General features: G+C 35.6%; 1 protein-coding gene across 1 annotated transcript in view; it reads left to right on the plus strand.

Annotated features, from left to right (window-relative positions):
* Positions 1–7,118: 7,118 nt before the first annotated feature.
* LOC111088647 (E3 ubiquitin-protein ligase MARCH6-like) overlaps positions 7,119–14,525 on the plus strand; it is a gene marked incomplete at its 3' end in the record, with an annotated part of 22,641 nt that continues 15,234 nt past the window's right edge. The window contains exon 1 of the mRNA XM_022399355.1: positions 7,119–7,335. Coding sequence (XP_022255063.1) covers positions 7,254–7,335 — 82 coding nt within the window. The remainder of the gene's footprint in view (positions 7,336–14,525) is intronic.

The following is a 14,525-nucleotide window of genomic DNA, read 5'->3' on the forward strand; positions in this document are numbered from 1 at the left end:
ATGAGCTTCAGTAGTCATGTAATACGCGAAAGTGCATACACAGAACACGTTGACGAACCTCTCGTAAATTGGCTGTATCAATACGAGTTTAAGGACGGAAAAGAACCTTCAAAAAATGACGAGGAAGACGAGGCTACAAGTGACCATTCATGACGAGGTATGAACAACCAGAATGTTTAGAAGATTGTACTAGTGTCACCATCCTTCCACGCTCTATGGTCAGAAATTACGGTGACTGTTAACTGCTTGAACAATTGGATCAGTCCTGAGATACACTAGTGTATAATAGTAACGAAATTATCTTGCAACCTTTGTCAACTGAAACAGCTAGATCGGTACTGTTCGTGGGTGTCTTAACACAGAAGAAGCTTTGCACCTCTTGTTTTTCAAGTACTCAGTTGTATTTCATGAAGTAAGGAGTTTAAAAATACACATGTGGAATATAGGCAAATTATAATGACTGGAGATCAGTAACAGGATAAAATAATTTGGATGTCAAAATTAAATTAGGGAATTTCTGTCCTCTTGCTTTCTACCCCGCTGAGTGGAGTTTCGTGAAATACATTTTATGCTCTCTCTCTCTAGGTACCATGCACATCTAGGGCGTTGGTAAGCATGGTCTTCTACTGATCCCTGTCTCCCGTTGCTCTTATCATTCCATGATCTTCTACTGATCCCTGTCTCCCGCTGCTCTTATCATTCCTATAGTGGTAATTCCCAATTACTTGGCAATTGTTGATAGCAGCATCTGTCTTTGTCTTCCTTTACTTTTCTTTCCTGGGATTTTTCCTGCCATAATGGTGTTTTCAATCTCTTCTTTTGTCATGATATGTCCTATAAAACTCCGTTATATCTTTGTTAAATTGCCCATAACATTCGTTTATTTTATGCTAACTACCTGAAAAAGTTCATGTAACATTTCTTGATGATCTAGTGGTAAGCAACCCAAAAGTAACCTGTTAAGGGGTTTACAGGTGCCTAACAGCACTTAATTACTGCCTGATAATTCTGTCTAAACCAATGATTTCCATCTTGCTTCTCCCAAACATGACAGGGACCCGCCAGGCTTGGCTGAGTCCGTAAGGCAGACGATTTCAGTTAGTTAGAAGTATAACGCCAGACATCTAAGCACTTATGAAGGGACTTCAAGCCCAGAGTTTTCGCTAAACAATTAATTTCCATGGAATAGACATGTTCACTTCTACACTGTGGTACGTATACTGTAGATATCATATATATATATATATATATATATGCAATAGAATAGGGGACGCAGAACTTCTACACTGTGGTACGTATACTGTAGATATCATATATATATATATATATCAGCTGCAATAGAATTTGGGACGCAGAACTTCTACACTGTGGCGTATACTGTAGATATCATATATATATATATATATATCAGCTGCAATAGAATAGGGGACGCAGAACTTCTACACTGTGGTACGTATACTGTAGATATCATATATATATATATATCAGCTGCAATAGAATAGGGGACGCAGAACTTATACAGTGAGCTTGAGGGGGGATTGTGTGCAAAATGGTTAGGAATCATTGGTCTAATCTGTACAACGTATTTCTCGAATCCGACACATCCTCTATTGATGTGCTAATGAACTGCTTAGAAGATCGAATATCATGGCTAATGTTTATAACTTAGTGTAATATTCCAAGTAAAAGTGAAATTTTGATTAGTTACTGTTGGATGTAGAAAAGATGAAGGTTACTTAAAGTACAGTATAATAGTAGTGACTTACGAAAGTCGTTGTTCCTGCTTTTATATATTACAGTATAAGTATATAGGACTAACCTAAGTCTCGTGAAATAACAATGGGCTTGCGGCCGAAAATGTCATTCACGGCGAATGTTCTCAACTGATGAAAAAGTAATATAACCTTTATAAATTAAAAAATTAAGAAAATTATATTTATTTAGCTACTCTCATTACCAATTTTTCGTTTCGCTCTAATTAATTATCTTACTTAGATTGGGAGTTAATATCAAAAGCATAGTATAATTGTCATAAATGCCGCCATAATGATGATTAAAGCCACAGCTGTTTCAGCGGCAAGTCTAAAGACTTATAACGCTAAAAATCGGACTTTGATATCCGCGGTGGGCAGAGCATAGATAGCCCATTGTGTAGCTATGTAATTGATAACAAACAGCTGTTTCGTGCAACCGAAAAAAAAAAAACACGGAAATTTTGTTTTGTTTTTGAAGTTAAGCACAAATCTACACAATGGGCTATCTAAACCCGGTTTCTAGCGTTGTAAGTCCACAGACATACCACTCTGCCACTTGATAAATGTTTTTTTAGTGCATATACGTATAAGTGTTGTTGTTCTACATTAGACTGCCATTCATTTTACATATATATATGTGTGCGTCAGAACATCGTCAACAAATGTCACCAGAAAACATAACAGGGAGATAAAAAGAGGTAAATTTTGATTGTTGTTGACATTTCGCGCAATGCTACTCGAGGGTTATTTGCACTAGCTATCCCTATAAATTTGATATGATAGATTAAAGGAAAGGCTAGTCAATAACACCTACATCCAACTCAAGGATTACTCTTGTAAGACCAATAGGATTCGATCGTCACTCTTATATTGCACCCCCAAAATGCAGAAGGAGATGTTTTTGAGTGGTGAGACTTGAACAGCATAACCCCAGCTCCAAAGTTGGGTACGCTAACCATTGCCCCTCGCTCGACCCGAAAGTGGAAAAAGAGGTAATAATGTGAGACGTATTGTGTGCATATAATATTTTAAGTTATCTGTTATGCACATCGCTATAAGTCTACTCCTGAAACGATCTTTGCTGGCAAATGTTTGAAACTTTGGGCTATCTGCAGTTTCCACCGTGGAGAATCGAACCCCGGATTCTAGCGTTGTAATTCCCTAAACGTACAGCTGCTTCATCGTGGGACTCTAATCTAACAGGATGAAAGAACTGTGTCTCTAATAGTAGATAGTGTGAATACGGTTACGTCTCTGTTAGTTAGTTAATTTTCCGTAACTTCGTTCCGACGAAACTTTAGCGACACAAGTCCGTTCTTAAATAAAACTGGTTTATTCTTTCTGAATATAACTTTGCGATACACTTAATTTCAACAGTCGCGCTATAATTCTCAACGAACTTCTCACGTGCTTAACAATATGCTATCTGACTGCAGTTCAATTACTCATTACACTGTTCCCGTCACGTCGTGTACGTCTTATATATACAAGACTATTACATATCTAGTAAATGCTAGGGCATTCTTGAAGGAACAGGATATTTGTAGAAAGGGGTGGCGTGATACTAGTCACGTGACCTCGCTGACGCAACAATACTTTAGTCTCAGTGTTGTTTTTTTATGTTCACTTTAGTTTAGTTCCAAAAACATTAGCAAAGACGATAAAGTAAATCTTGAGGCGAGTATCAGCTGTTAAACCATATGACGAAGACATTAAGTCTGAACTATTCTATACGCACTTTTTATGTTGATTACGATTGTTCATTAATTGCTGTGAATAAGCTAGTAGTTGCCTTGGCATAACTAATTAATACCTGCTGAATGGTTGGTAAAATTATTGTCGTCAACAGATCTGAAACAGTTAGAACAATATAAATTGTATTTATGAGATACCACGTCGTAAGAATATGTGGGTCGACACCGCTTGGGTTGTTAAGTGTAACGCTGCGATTACGTAATTATTCAACTTCCAGGTCCAAACGTAAGCTGTCTTTCTACAGGTTTCCGCTGTGGACTAAGAGGAAGATGTCTGTTGATAACCAACTAGAACTACCTGAGGGCGTTGTCATAACAACCGGTTTTGCACGATACACACCCACTTATAAAGTGATAAATAAGAAGTATTTAAGCATATACACTTGTGATCTTAATCTAAATATCATTGCTCCTGTTTTGTTTTTTTTACGTTATTTTGACAAGAGACTTTGAATATTTGACGATATTTGAATATTTGTGGATATCAAAATTAAGGTTTAATTTAATTGTCACCTTGTAGAATCAGCCTTTCAAGAAATTTATGAGACACTATTATTCACATTCACTTTGTATATATATATACATGTATTAGGTTTTTCAGAAATACATCTTTTTTTTTTGCCTTAGCTGGACATCCAACTAGAAAATGTACACATTACACGTGTATATGAGATTTTTACGTGTATAGTGATGGTTATAAGAAATGATCATTCCTCTAATAGTTCAGGCGGATTAGGGACGTACTGTATGAACAAGAGGCCTCTGTATATATGTTTTTTTAAAAAAACAAATGCTAAAAATTCAAGCCATATCTCCAAAGACTTAGAAAAAACTGTTCTGCGGAAGACTTGGTGACCCGATGGCAGTATACTTCATATCATATACTATATACCAGGTATTGGTATTTGAATCTATCATATACCAGATATTTGGTTTCATGTTTCACTGACTTTATGGGCAGATACTAACTTTACTGTATAGAAGTTGTTATATAAAATAAACAGTGGGGGAGAGGTTGTGGCTTTAATGTATGGTCAAATCCCAGACGAGGATAACCCCACCTTTCACGAATCTGGTGAAAAATGTTCTAAACTGGAGAAACAAATAGATTATAATTTTCTTATTCGTGTGTTTTCTACTCATCAAAACAGTCTCTATCTTTCAACTTTTAGCTTCGAGATGCTGCAATCTCATATTGTGCACTAATTTATCCAATACCAAAGCTTCCGTCGTCAGCAGAAATATGTAGAGCCCTCCCCCTCTCCCTGCAGAAAAAAGTTTTTGGAAGCAGTTTTTACTTCTTTACAAACTCCTGCTGTTAACAGAAATGTTATCTTTCTGTCAATTTTTGGTAAGTGGAAAATGCGAACACTGTGACTACAACCAAGCCTCGGGGACGCGAGAGTTTAACTCATATTTTTATCCACCTTATTGGTGATTAACCAGGTACTTATGGAGGTGGAGAGTTGTGGGTCTTACCTAATACCAATTCTACCCATCTTTGAAATTAACATAATCCAAAAGGAGCTAGCCTTCGGTAGTGGCAGCCGGACCATTTCAATCACAGTGACTGCAAGCAGCGTTAGGATGTACTAAATCCGGTTGACGAATGGCTGTGAGTACAAGGATATACTGTCATGAAGCGGTTTGTGTTACAAGCCTGCAAGTTGTTTGTTCTGCATGCTCGAGTTAAATCAAGTAACTAAGTAATCAAGTATTATTTTCACATAATTCAGGTAGTGATATTATCTTTCAACTTGTCAGTTTCATTGTAAGTTATGGATGTGTTGACAAAGGAGGGTTCTATTCAGATATTTAAAACGCTATAATCCGCATTTCGATATCCTTGGTGGGCAGAGCACAGATAACCTTTTGTGTAGCTTTGTGCTTAACTACAAACAAACTTTTCAGACTTGTTAAATACTATATATAGAAATGTGCAAAGTAAACAAGAAATATCACGTTCAAAATTAAAATTATCTGTTGAGGATGTCGACAAACTTAAACACTATATAAAAATATGTAAACATAATAAATAATATGTAACGTATGTATTGTATAAACATATATGATGCAAAACGAAGTAAAAAGTATTAAAAGTTAAGAATTATACGTAAAGCAAACAGAAATAAGAGTACACTTGACATTGGTATTGTATTTATATTGGATACTTTGCTTATATATTTATATCGAAATTGATAAGGTCACCATAAGCTGTTATGATTGTTGTGAGTATACGTCACCCAACAATTAAAATACAGTAAACTAAGAATTATTTAATTTCTGTAGTGCATATTGTTGTATAAAGACATATTAATACTCGAAATAAACGACTTTATAAAACCAAAATGTTGTTTATATTTAATTAGACACTCAACGTTTCGTTTTATAGCTTCTTCAGGAGTGTTCACAAAAACACAAACCGAAACTGACAGTACAAAGCCTCAACTGGGTTAAATAATAAATTTAAGTAGTATAGATTTATACTAGATTGGGCTGAATTTTGAATTTTAAGATATGCCATCTCTTCTTTTGGGATCTATTACTGTAAACAAAGCCCGTTGTTCTGCTCGAAAATGAGAAATTTAAAATTAAATTAATCACGTGTTTAAATTTTATGATGCTCTTCTCCTGCGATATATAAAATCTGAAGAATCTCTCATTACTTCTTTCAGTGGATTCAGTGCTTTGTCTGGTACTGTCTATGGTTTATTTATTTATTAATGTAGTGATTTAACAGATCCAGAAGAAATCCAAGTGTATCAATGGGCTTGCCATGGCCAGGCGGTTGGGGTACTCGACTCGCAATCTGTGAGTCGCGGGTTCGAATCCCCGTTCCACCAAACATGCTCGCCCTTTCAGCCGTGGGGGCGTTATAAAGTGACGGTCAATCCCTCTAGTCTTACACTTAGGGACGGCTAGCGCAGATAGCCCTCGTGTAGCTTTGCGCGAAATTCAAAACAAACAAACAGTTTTATAACGCGCCGCGCCCACGACTGAAAAAGTGGAGCGTGTTCATGAGCATCGCGTTTCTAGTCTTGGATCCTACGATCCGTGGCCGTACTCAAACAATTTGGCCACTCCAATTCCTGATTGTGTTGTTTACTTTCACTTAAATAAACGCACGTGGACGACATAGAAATATGGGGAGAGGCAACCACACTGCACCAGATACAAATTTTATAGCTTGTTGACTTTAATAATAATCAACTGATTTATTTTTGTAACAGCAAAAATAGCATTACTGATCATCTTTGAAATGATAATACATCACACGTACTTTTACTGTTTAGTCTAACAGAATAAACATTAAAGAATCAATTGTGCTCATTAAATAGAAACAGAAACCACTAGTTTACCCTCGTTACATTATTGCAAACAACATTTCGATATGACAAGGCTTTGTGCAACTACTCGTGTTTCGTAAAAACTTTTATTTGACCTAGATCCGAACTTCGAGATAGTGTTTTATAAACCAATCGCGATGACGGAAAATGAGTAGTAAGTGCGAGCAAGCCGTTGATGATTGGCTGAATAAATTAACCTACCTTTATGATATAAGTAGTTACTGTTATGTTACAATGACTCTGAGTAAGATGCTTGTTGGTCAACTTTAACGTTTGCGCAGCTTTGAGCATCGGAGATGATTATTTATTTGAGGTAAAAATGTGTCTGAGTAAGTTTAATGTTGTTTAAAACGACACTTTTAATGATTTACATGTGAGAAAATGTTGGAATTTTGAAGATGGAAAATTTTGAATCTTTCCAAGAAAACGAAAATATGAAAGCTTATTCATCTGGTCGAGAAAACTGTGTAAATGAAACAGGTAAGAAATTCATTTCATTTTATTATAAGTCTACCACTACAGAAAGTATTAATGTACTTATGGTTGACTATAGGTTACTACAACTTAAACTCGTTTGAACGTAATTTATAAACTGTTGAATAATGTAATGTAGCAATGTTTTGAATATAGGTGCTGTCATCTAGCGACAGTTTCAAACATTTCAATCAAGCTAAACAAACTTAATAACAGTTGTCTCACGTAAGACTACACTGAGTCATTACATAGGTTAAATAACATTTAATTGTTTGAAAGTGTCATTAACAGTTCCTAGGCTTATAACTCTAAAAATTGGGTTTCGATTCCAGCGGTGGACAGAGTACAGATAGCTTTTTATGTAGCTTTTCACTTAACAGCAAACAAATCCGTGCTCAAGATATTTTTATCATGATTATTTTCAACAGGCTGGGAACAAGTAGGCACACTGTTAGAAAATTAAAACGAATTTTAATGTATAAAACTAAAGAAAAAGCATTTATTACGTATAGTAGTTGCCCTGTTCAGGGGAGAAGGTCAAAACTTCGGAATAAACCCAGTATTGATATTCTGGTTTTAATCCAATTTAAGTGTTATGATAAAATGAACGACAGTCGCTATAAAATTATTATTTTGCAATATACGATAGGTGTTTTGATATTCAAATAGACATTATTATATTAAACCTAACTTCTTTCGGCTTGTTTACCATTTTAGTATAGCCTACTAGTGAACAGTGACATTTGCGTAGTGAAAATCGAACCATGCTTGTATTGCTTGTTTGATTCGCAACCAGTGCTATCACAGTTCGATAAATTTAATGACATGTATTTAATTTAACACAACCGTATTATACCATAGTTTAGCTTGTGAATAGCAGTTTTATTATTATAAGCAAGCATTTCACTCTGTTTTTACAATTCCAGGAGAAAAACTTTAACTTGTTGTCACGCATTATCCAATAACTTGCACACCCAGATTGCATTAACTGTGTACTATTATGTTTCTAATTTCATATCATCCTTTTTTAGATTGTGCGATTACTTGAACATACCCCCTCCCTCCAGTGGTTCAGCGGCACTTCTGAAGGTTTATAACACTAAACATCAGATTTTGATAACCGCGGTGGCCACAGCACAGATAGTCCTTTGTGTATCTTTTCGCTTAACAACAAATAAATACTTAAATATTGTTGTAACCTTCTTTTATGTTTTAAATGTGAATCTTACAAGAGACGTGATGTTTTTATATAAAATATAATAAACAACGCTAAAAGAGGTCTAGTTTTAGGAATGAGTTCTGTTCCATATCGAGACACACTGATCAGGACGCTAGGAGTAGCTTGTTTGTAGTTAAGCACATAGCTACACAATGAACAAGCCGTGGTCTGCCCATCACGGGTATTGAAACCAGGTTTCTAGCGTTATAAGTCGGCGGTCTTATCGCCATGCCACTGGGGGGACCGCTACGAGTAGAATCACAAAGTATTGAAATTTGTGCGTAAACACCAGTTTCCATGTGTTAACTTTTCTTGTTTGGGGTCGCATTCCGCCGAAGTAGTTTCCAGATATGTCTGGTCTGGGTTGGTATTTTGATTTTTGTCGACCTGAGAGGGTCAGGTCCAATCTAGACCTCTTCCTCCCTCCTTTACTATTTCTTTTATTTACAAATGCTATACGAGCATTCAAGAAATCAGAGCACAAACACCGAGATTTAAACGCTGATTTTAACTTCCCCTTCGGGTCCATGTCCAATGAATGTAACACTTAGCATTTAGTGCTATTCACCACTCACTTAGTTTGATTGCGTCATAGTCCACAAACAGTTCACTGGCGAACGTCACTTGTGATATCCAAAATCCAGGTGAATGTAAGATTTATTGTTAAGATACCCCGGGTATATGTTAGTATTTTAAACTATGAGTATGTTTAGGAGCTGTTGTAATATATATATATATATATATATGGGATTATATATGTGAAATGGTTTTTTGCAATGGTAAGTAATAAATTAAAACTGTCTTGGCGATTTTAGTATTCCGAGATAAATACAAAAATAGTGTTTTAGCAGTCTCTAATATAGGGTTGTTTTATCTATCTGTATGTAAGTTGATAAATATTTTAGAAATGTGTGGGTTACTGGTATCTATTTTTGCGTTTGGTTGTATTTTTGTAGTTCCTTTCTCTTGTGGTTGTGTTAGTGACTGTGTTTGCTTGTTTGAGTGGTTTATTTCCTTAAGTGGTTGTGTTTTTACTGCTACTGTCTGTATGTATGTTGATATTGACTGTATTGTTGGTGTGGGTAGTAATGGAATTTTCGGCACTGGGTGTTCTGTCTGTTGTATGTTTGTTTCTGTGTTGTGATTGTTATTTTGTATGTTATATATATTCATGTTTTGATGTCCTTATACATTTCACATCCTTTGCAGTTGGCGGTGTGCTGTTGCTTATAATTGCAACAGTGAGGTTTTCTTGTTCTGTAGGCCAATGCTTCTCAATCTTTTCGAATACTTTTCACCCATATAAGTTTTCACAACAGCTCATTCACCCCAGTTCGAAAAAAAAGACAAAAAGTACTAAACTAAAATGCAAAATTCTTTATTATGACTTAGATATACATCAAACTACAACTAGAATGAATATACATAAAATAAACAAAAAATAAATGTATTTATTAAACCACAACTAGAACAAATAATAATAATTAATGACTTTTTTACTCTTGAATTTGTTGTATAACTGATAATACTCATTCACCATGATTCTTATTTCATTGATCCCTGGGTAAACCATTCACCCAGTTGAGAAGCACTGCTCCAGGTCATTCTAAATTGTGATGTTCTCCACCACAGCCAATACACCGTTGACAATCGAAACACTGTGTAACGACAACAGCAGGTATTTTTAGGTGCTCTACTAAAAATCTCTGACACCAGAGATTAATACCAGTAGCTTTCCTGGATTTCATCTGTGTGTAGTTTGATCATGTTAGTGTATTTCTGTGTTTTGTTTAAGAAAATGGGTTCGTCTTTGGTGTGTGTATGATATTGTTTTATGTAAGTTCTTCTTGTATTTGTTCAATACTATTAACGCTGTAATGCACGCCTTTGATTACAGATGCTTTTGTGTTTGGCTTGTTTCCCGGTAGATGTACTGTAATTTGTCCAGGGTGGAAGGCATCCTGGGGCCACTGTTTAAGAAGGTTGTTTAATTAAATCAGTTAGCTCTGTCCCTTTGACTAAAACTTTGTCTTTAGCGAATCATGTAATTGCGGAAATTTGAACATTAGGTTTGCAGCGTTTTATTTCCGCTACCAAATTGTATCTCTTCCAAATATGCCTGTGTTATCTTGTCGACTTGGTTTTCCCGTCACTAACATATGTAAAAAAATCAAAAAAAAATCAATCAATCTTTTGGCTGTTCTCACAAGTCACACTGACTCCAATAAATGAAAAACTAACAATTGCTTTTATGCAATTGTGATAAATTAGATAGAGAGTCACAATTAAGGATTATATCTTATCGGCGTGCCGAACCTTTTCCGAATAGTATTCGCTGTTTAATACTAATTGATCCGCAACTTACAGGTCATACAAGCATTTTGAAAAAAAAAAAGAAGTTAAAATTGGAGGGAAAAACTATAATTTCTCTCACAGAATCCCTGAATAACTGTGCATATAAAGAACAGTCTAGTAATGAACGAAGATAAAAGTTTGAAACAACCTTTATCCATAAGAATGAAAGAGTCATTGTGATTAACCAATGAGCTATTTGGTTACTTTCGCATAGCTCCTGAAAATCCTGGAGCAGTGGGACTAGTCTGGCTAACTCGAATAATTCATCGTCCTCTATTTCACTACGATAGGAGAGAGGCAAAGTATAACGACTAAACTATTTGGGTTACAGTTTGGCGGCTTCCAGACCCATTCACTCAATCTAAAAATCACGGGTTAGCAGCTCCAAAGAACAATAGATTAGGCCTTGTTATGTACCTGAAAAGTGTATAAACTTTTATCAAACAAGTACGACAAATTAGGCTTTGTTACATACCTGAAAAGTGTACAAGCTTTTATTAAACAAGTACAATATATCAGGCCTTGTTATGTACCTGAAAAGTGTCTAAGCTTTTATTAAACTTAAACATAATCAAGCCTCAAGGGGACTTCTTCATTCATCCCTGAAATGCCCCGCAGTGGCACAGCTGTATGTCTGTGGACTTACAACGTTAGAAACCGGGTTTCGATATCCGTGGTGGGCAGAGCCCAGATAGCCCAATGTGTAGCTTTGTGCTTAATTACAAACATCCCTGAAATATTTTTCATGTTTTCAGTTCAAAAGTAAATCTTTCTCTAGAGAAGATAAAAAAAAAACTCAGTATTATTTGTAATTCACGACTTCATCTTTAATTTAAAGCAGCGACGGAGGGAACTGTAATGAAGATGTTAAAGCTTGCAGTTTTCGAATTGAATGAGGGCTTTCAAGAAATTGCGGGGAATAGAATGGTCGCATCCTAAAACTTAAGTAGAATTATTACGGTGTGAACACTTTTTCTAGGCTGGTGAAGCATAATTATAATTAACTATACTCAATTACTCGATCAATTAACTATGAAATTGTACAAGTAAGTTAATTTTTTTTACACCAGTTTTAGTACCATTAGCGAGGTATTTCCATTTGAACGTCATTTGTGAAATTACGTACAAGTTACAACAACTTACAACTACAAGTGGCGACAGCTTTTAGAAACGTTTAGGAGAGACATAAACACGTTTGTTATCATTATCTGGACTGGACTTGGTCTTATTTTTACCAAATAATTTAAAAGAACCAGCCCCACTTGGTAGGGGTCACGTGGCCGGACAAAATGCCCTTTAACTTCAAAGTTTTAACTTTTCTTTTTCCCCCCCCCCCCCCTCAGTCAAATTGTTGTGGCTTTCATTTTCCCTTCGTTGGTTTTTAAACTCTCGACATAAGGCAATCAAATCACGGAGACACTAGATGTATTTCCATATTCTCCTGACTCTGTAAGCATGATATTGTCACAAGTCAATCAGACTACTGAGAAAATGTCGGTACAAATTATAGGCATTGGTTATTATTGGCAGCGTGTCGAAAAAAAAAAGATGACTGTATATTATACTGATAGGCATAAGTGGATTGATTATTATCAATGGATTACGAAAAGGTGTTAATGATGACTGGGAAGGCTATCATGTTGTCTTTTTTTAGGCACGTGGATTGCCGTATTTTTGACTGGATTGTTTATCACTCGAAACAATTTTTAATTACGTCAGACATGAACCATAAAGCGGTATCATTTTAAATTATCTTTACTCGTTAATTTATAAATATATAATAGCATTTTAAGCATGTAATCAAATCAAACATATTGTTACGTCTCTGTTCGTTTGTTAATTTCCGGTATAAATTCTTTCCGAGGAACTTCAGCGATACAAGTCCTTTCTTAAATAAAACTAGTTTATTATTTCTCGATACTACTTTGCAATACACAGAATTTCCCACAGTTAATTTAACTTAACTTCCTTTATAAACACACACTATAATTAATTCACAGCGATTCACACACTTTACTTACGGTGCCTACTGTTCGCTTGACTCAATTACTTCTATCTGCCAGGCTTATATACTAAAAAAGGGGGCGTCCCGAACGCAGTAGAAAATTCACGATCATTCGAGAAACTTCTCGCACACGCCACCAGCGCCAATGCGCCAGAAGCGTCACGTGTTTTCCGCTGTCGTAACAATATATTGCTGTCCATAATAGTATTATTCATTCGCTCAGAATGTCTCTAGCAAATTGGTTAAGTGTAAAACCCTCAGAAAAATCTGAGTCCGATTCTGACCAGAAATGAAAACCCAATGTAAAATTAGAGAACAAAAGCCAAAAAAGTTTCACAAAGTTTTTGAGCAGAGTGACTTCAGTTGGTATATGTGCAATTACATGCAAATACGCACAAATACATATACAAGGTTTTAGCTAGGATGAATTGAGTGGTAGATGATAAAAATCAGTCTAACCCCTAGATGCACGCGTTTGCGGCTTCCGCCATTATACCCTTCCTCCATACCCACCTTCGGCCAGGCAAAAAAATAAAAGGTTGTTAATTTCATATTTATAATTTTAATAAGTTTGAAAATTTGTAAATACCTTCGGAAAGTCCGATAAAACACTCCACACGAGCAGTCACTAAGCGAACGTGTTATAAGGTGAACGACGAGGTGAAATAAAGCTGGAGACAAATATCACTCTAAGATGAGTTTTATTTTTCTGATTGATCCATCTTTAAGAACAGCTAATTGATACAAGTTAGTCACAATGAGATTAGATATCCGTAAAATTTTGAAAATATTTTTACACACCACATAAACTTTTACTGGAAAGAAAAAACGTTTTATGGTATCCACTGTAGATGATATTGTTTGACCTACCACACTAAGTACAAGTGAATTAGCGTGGCGTGGGCCATTTGTTCAGTTACCCGTTTAGGTTTTTGCCTGTGGACTTTTCTTGAAAAGTATTTAAGCGCGAAGATTATTTGCTTTGTGACTTTTCATGGAAAGTGTTTGTTTCTTGCGAAGTAAGCTGTACCGTGACAAAGAATTTTACATGCTTATAGTGAACTTATGTCTCAGTGTTTAGTGCCGAGCAGCAACAGTAGTCACATTGCACGGGAGTGCTGAGTGGGCAGAACGAGTGTTGGGCGGCCTTGCCTACTGCCGCTACAAGCCTGTATATATATATGTATATATATATATATATATATATATGCTCACGTTATGGAGATAATTAACCACTAACTAAATAACATATTTTTTAAGTGTTTTCATGTTGTGAATGCGTTTCATACCGAAATGCGAAGTGTCTCTATTTTTAAAATTTTCTCTCTACTGGCAACAGAAAGTCTGTCTTAATCCAGGGTCAACAAAATACAACGTTACAACAGTAAAAATCATAAATAATATTCAACGTTAAACTGGTACACAATTAAAAAACATTTTATTTAGGCCTCTCTATGATATTCAAAAAGTTGACGACTCCACATGTTTCTACGATACAACGTCATCCTCAGGAGCGAATTACAAGACAATTGCCAAATTATTTATAACTTGTTAGTAGGTTATTGACCTGTATGTTATTTTTCATACATTCACGCTAAACCATTCAAAGGAGATCAA

Source organism: Limulus polyphemus, unplaced genomic scaffold, assembly GCF_000517525.1.
Source record: "Limulus polyphemus unplaced genomic scaffold, Limulus_polyphemus-2.1.2 Scaffold4181, whole genome shotgun sequence".
NCBI lineage: Eukaryota > Metazoa > Arthropoda > Merostomata > Xiphosura > Limulidae > Limulus > Limulus polyphemus.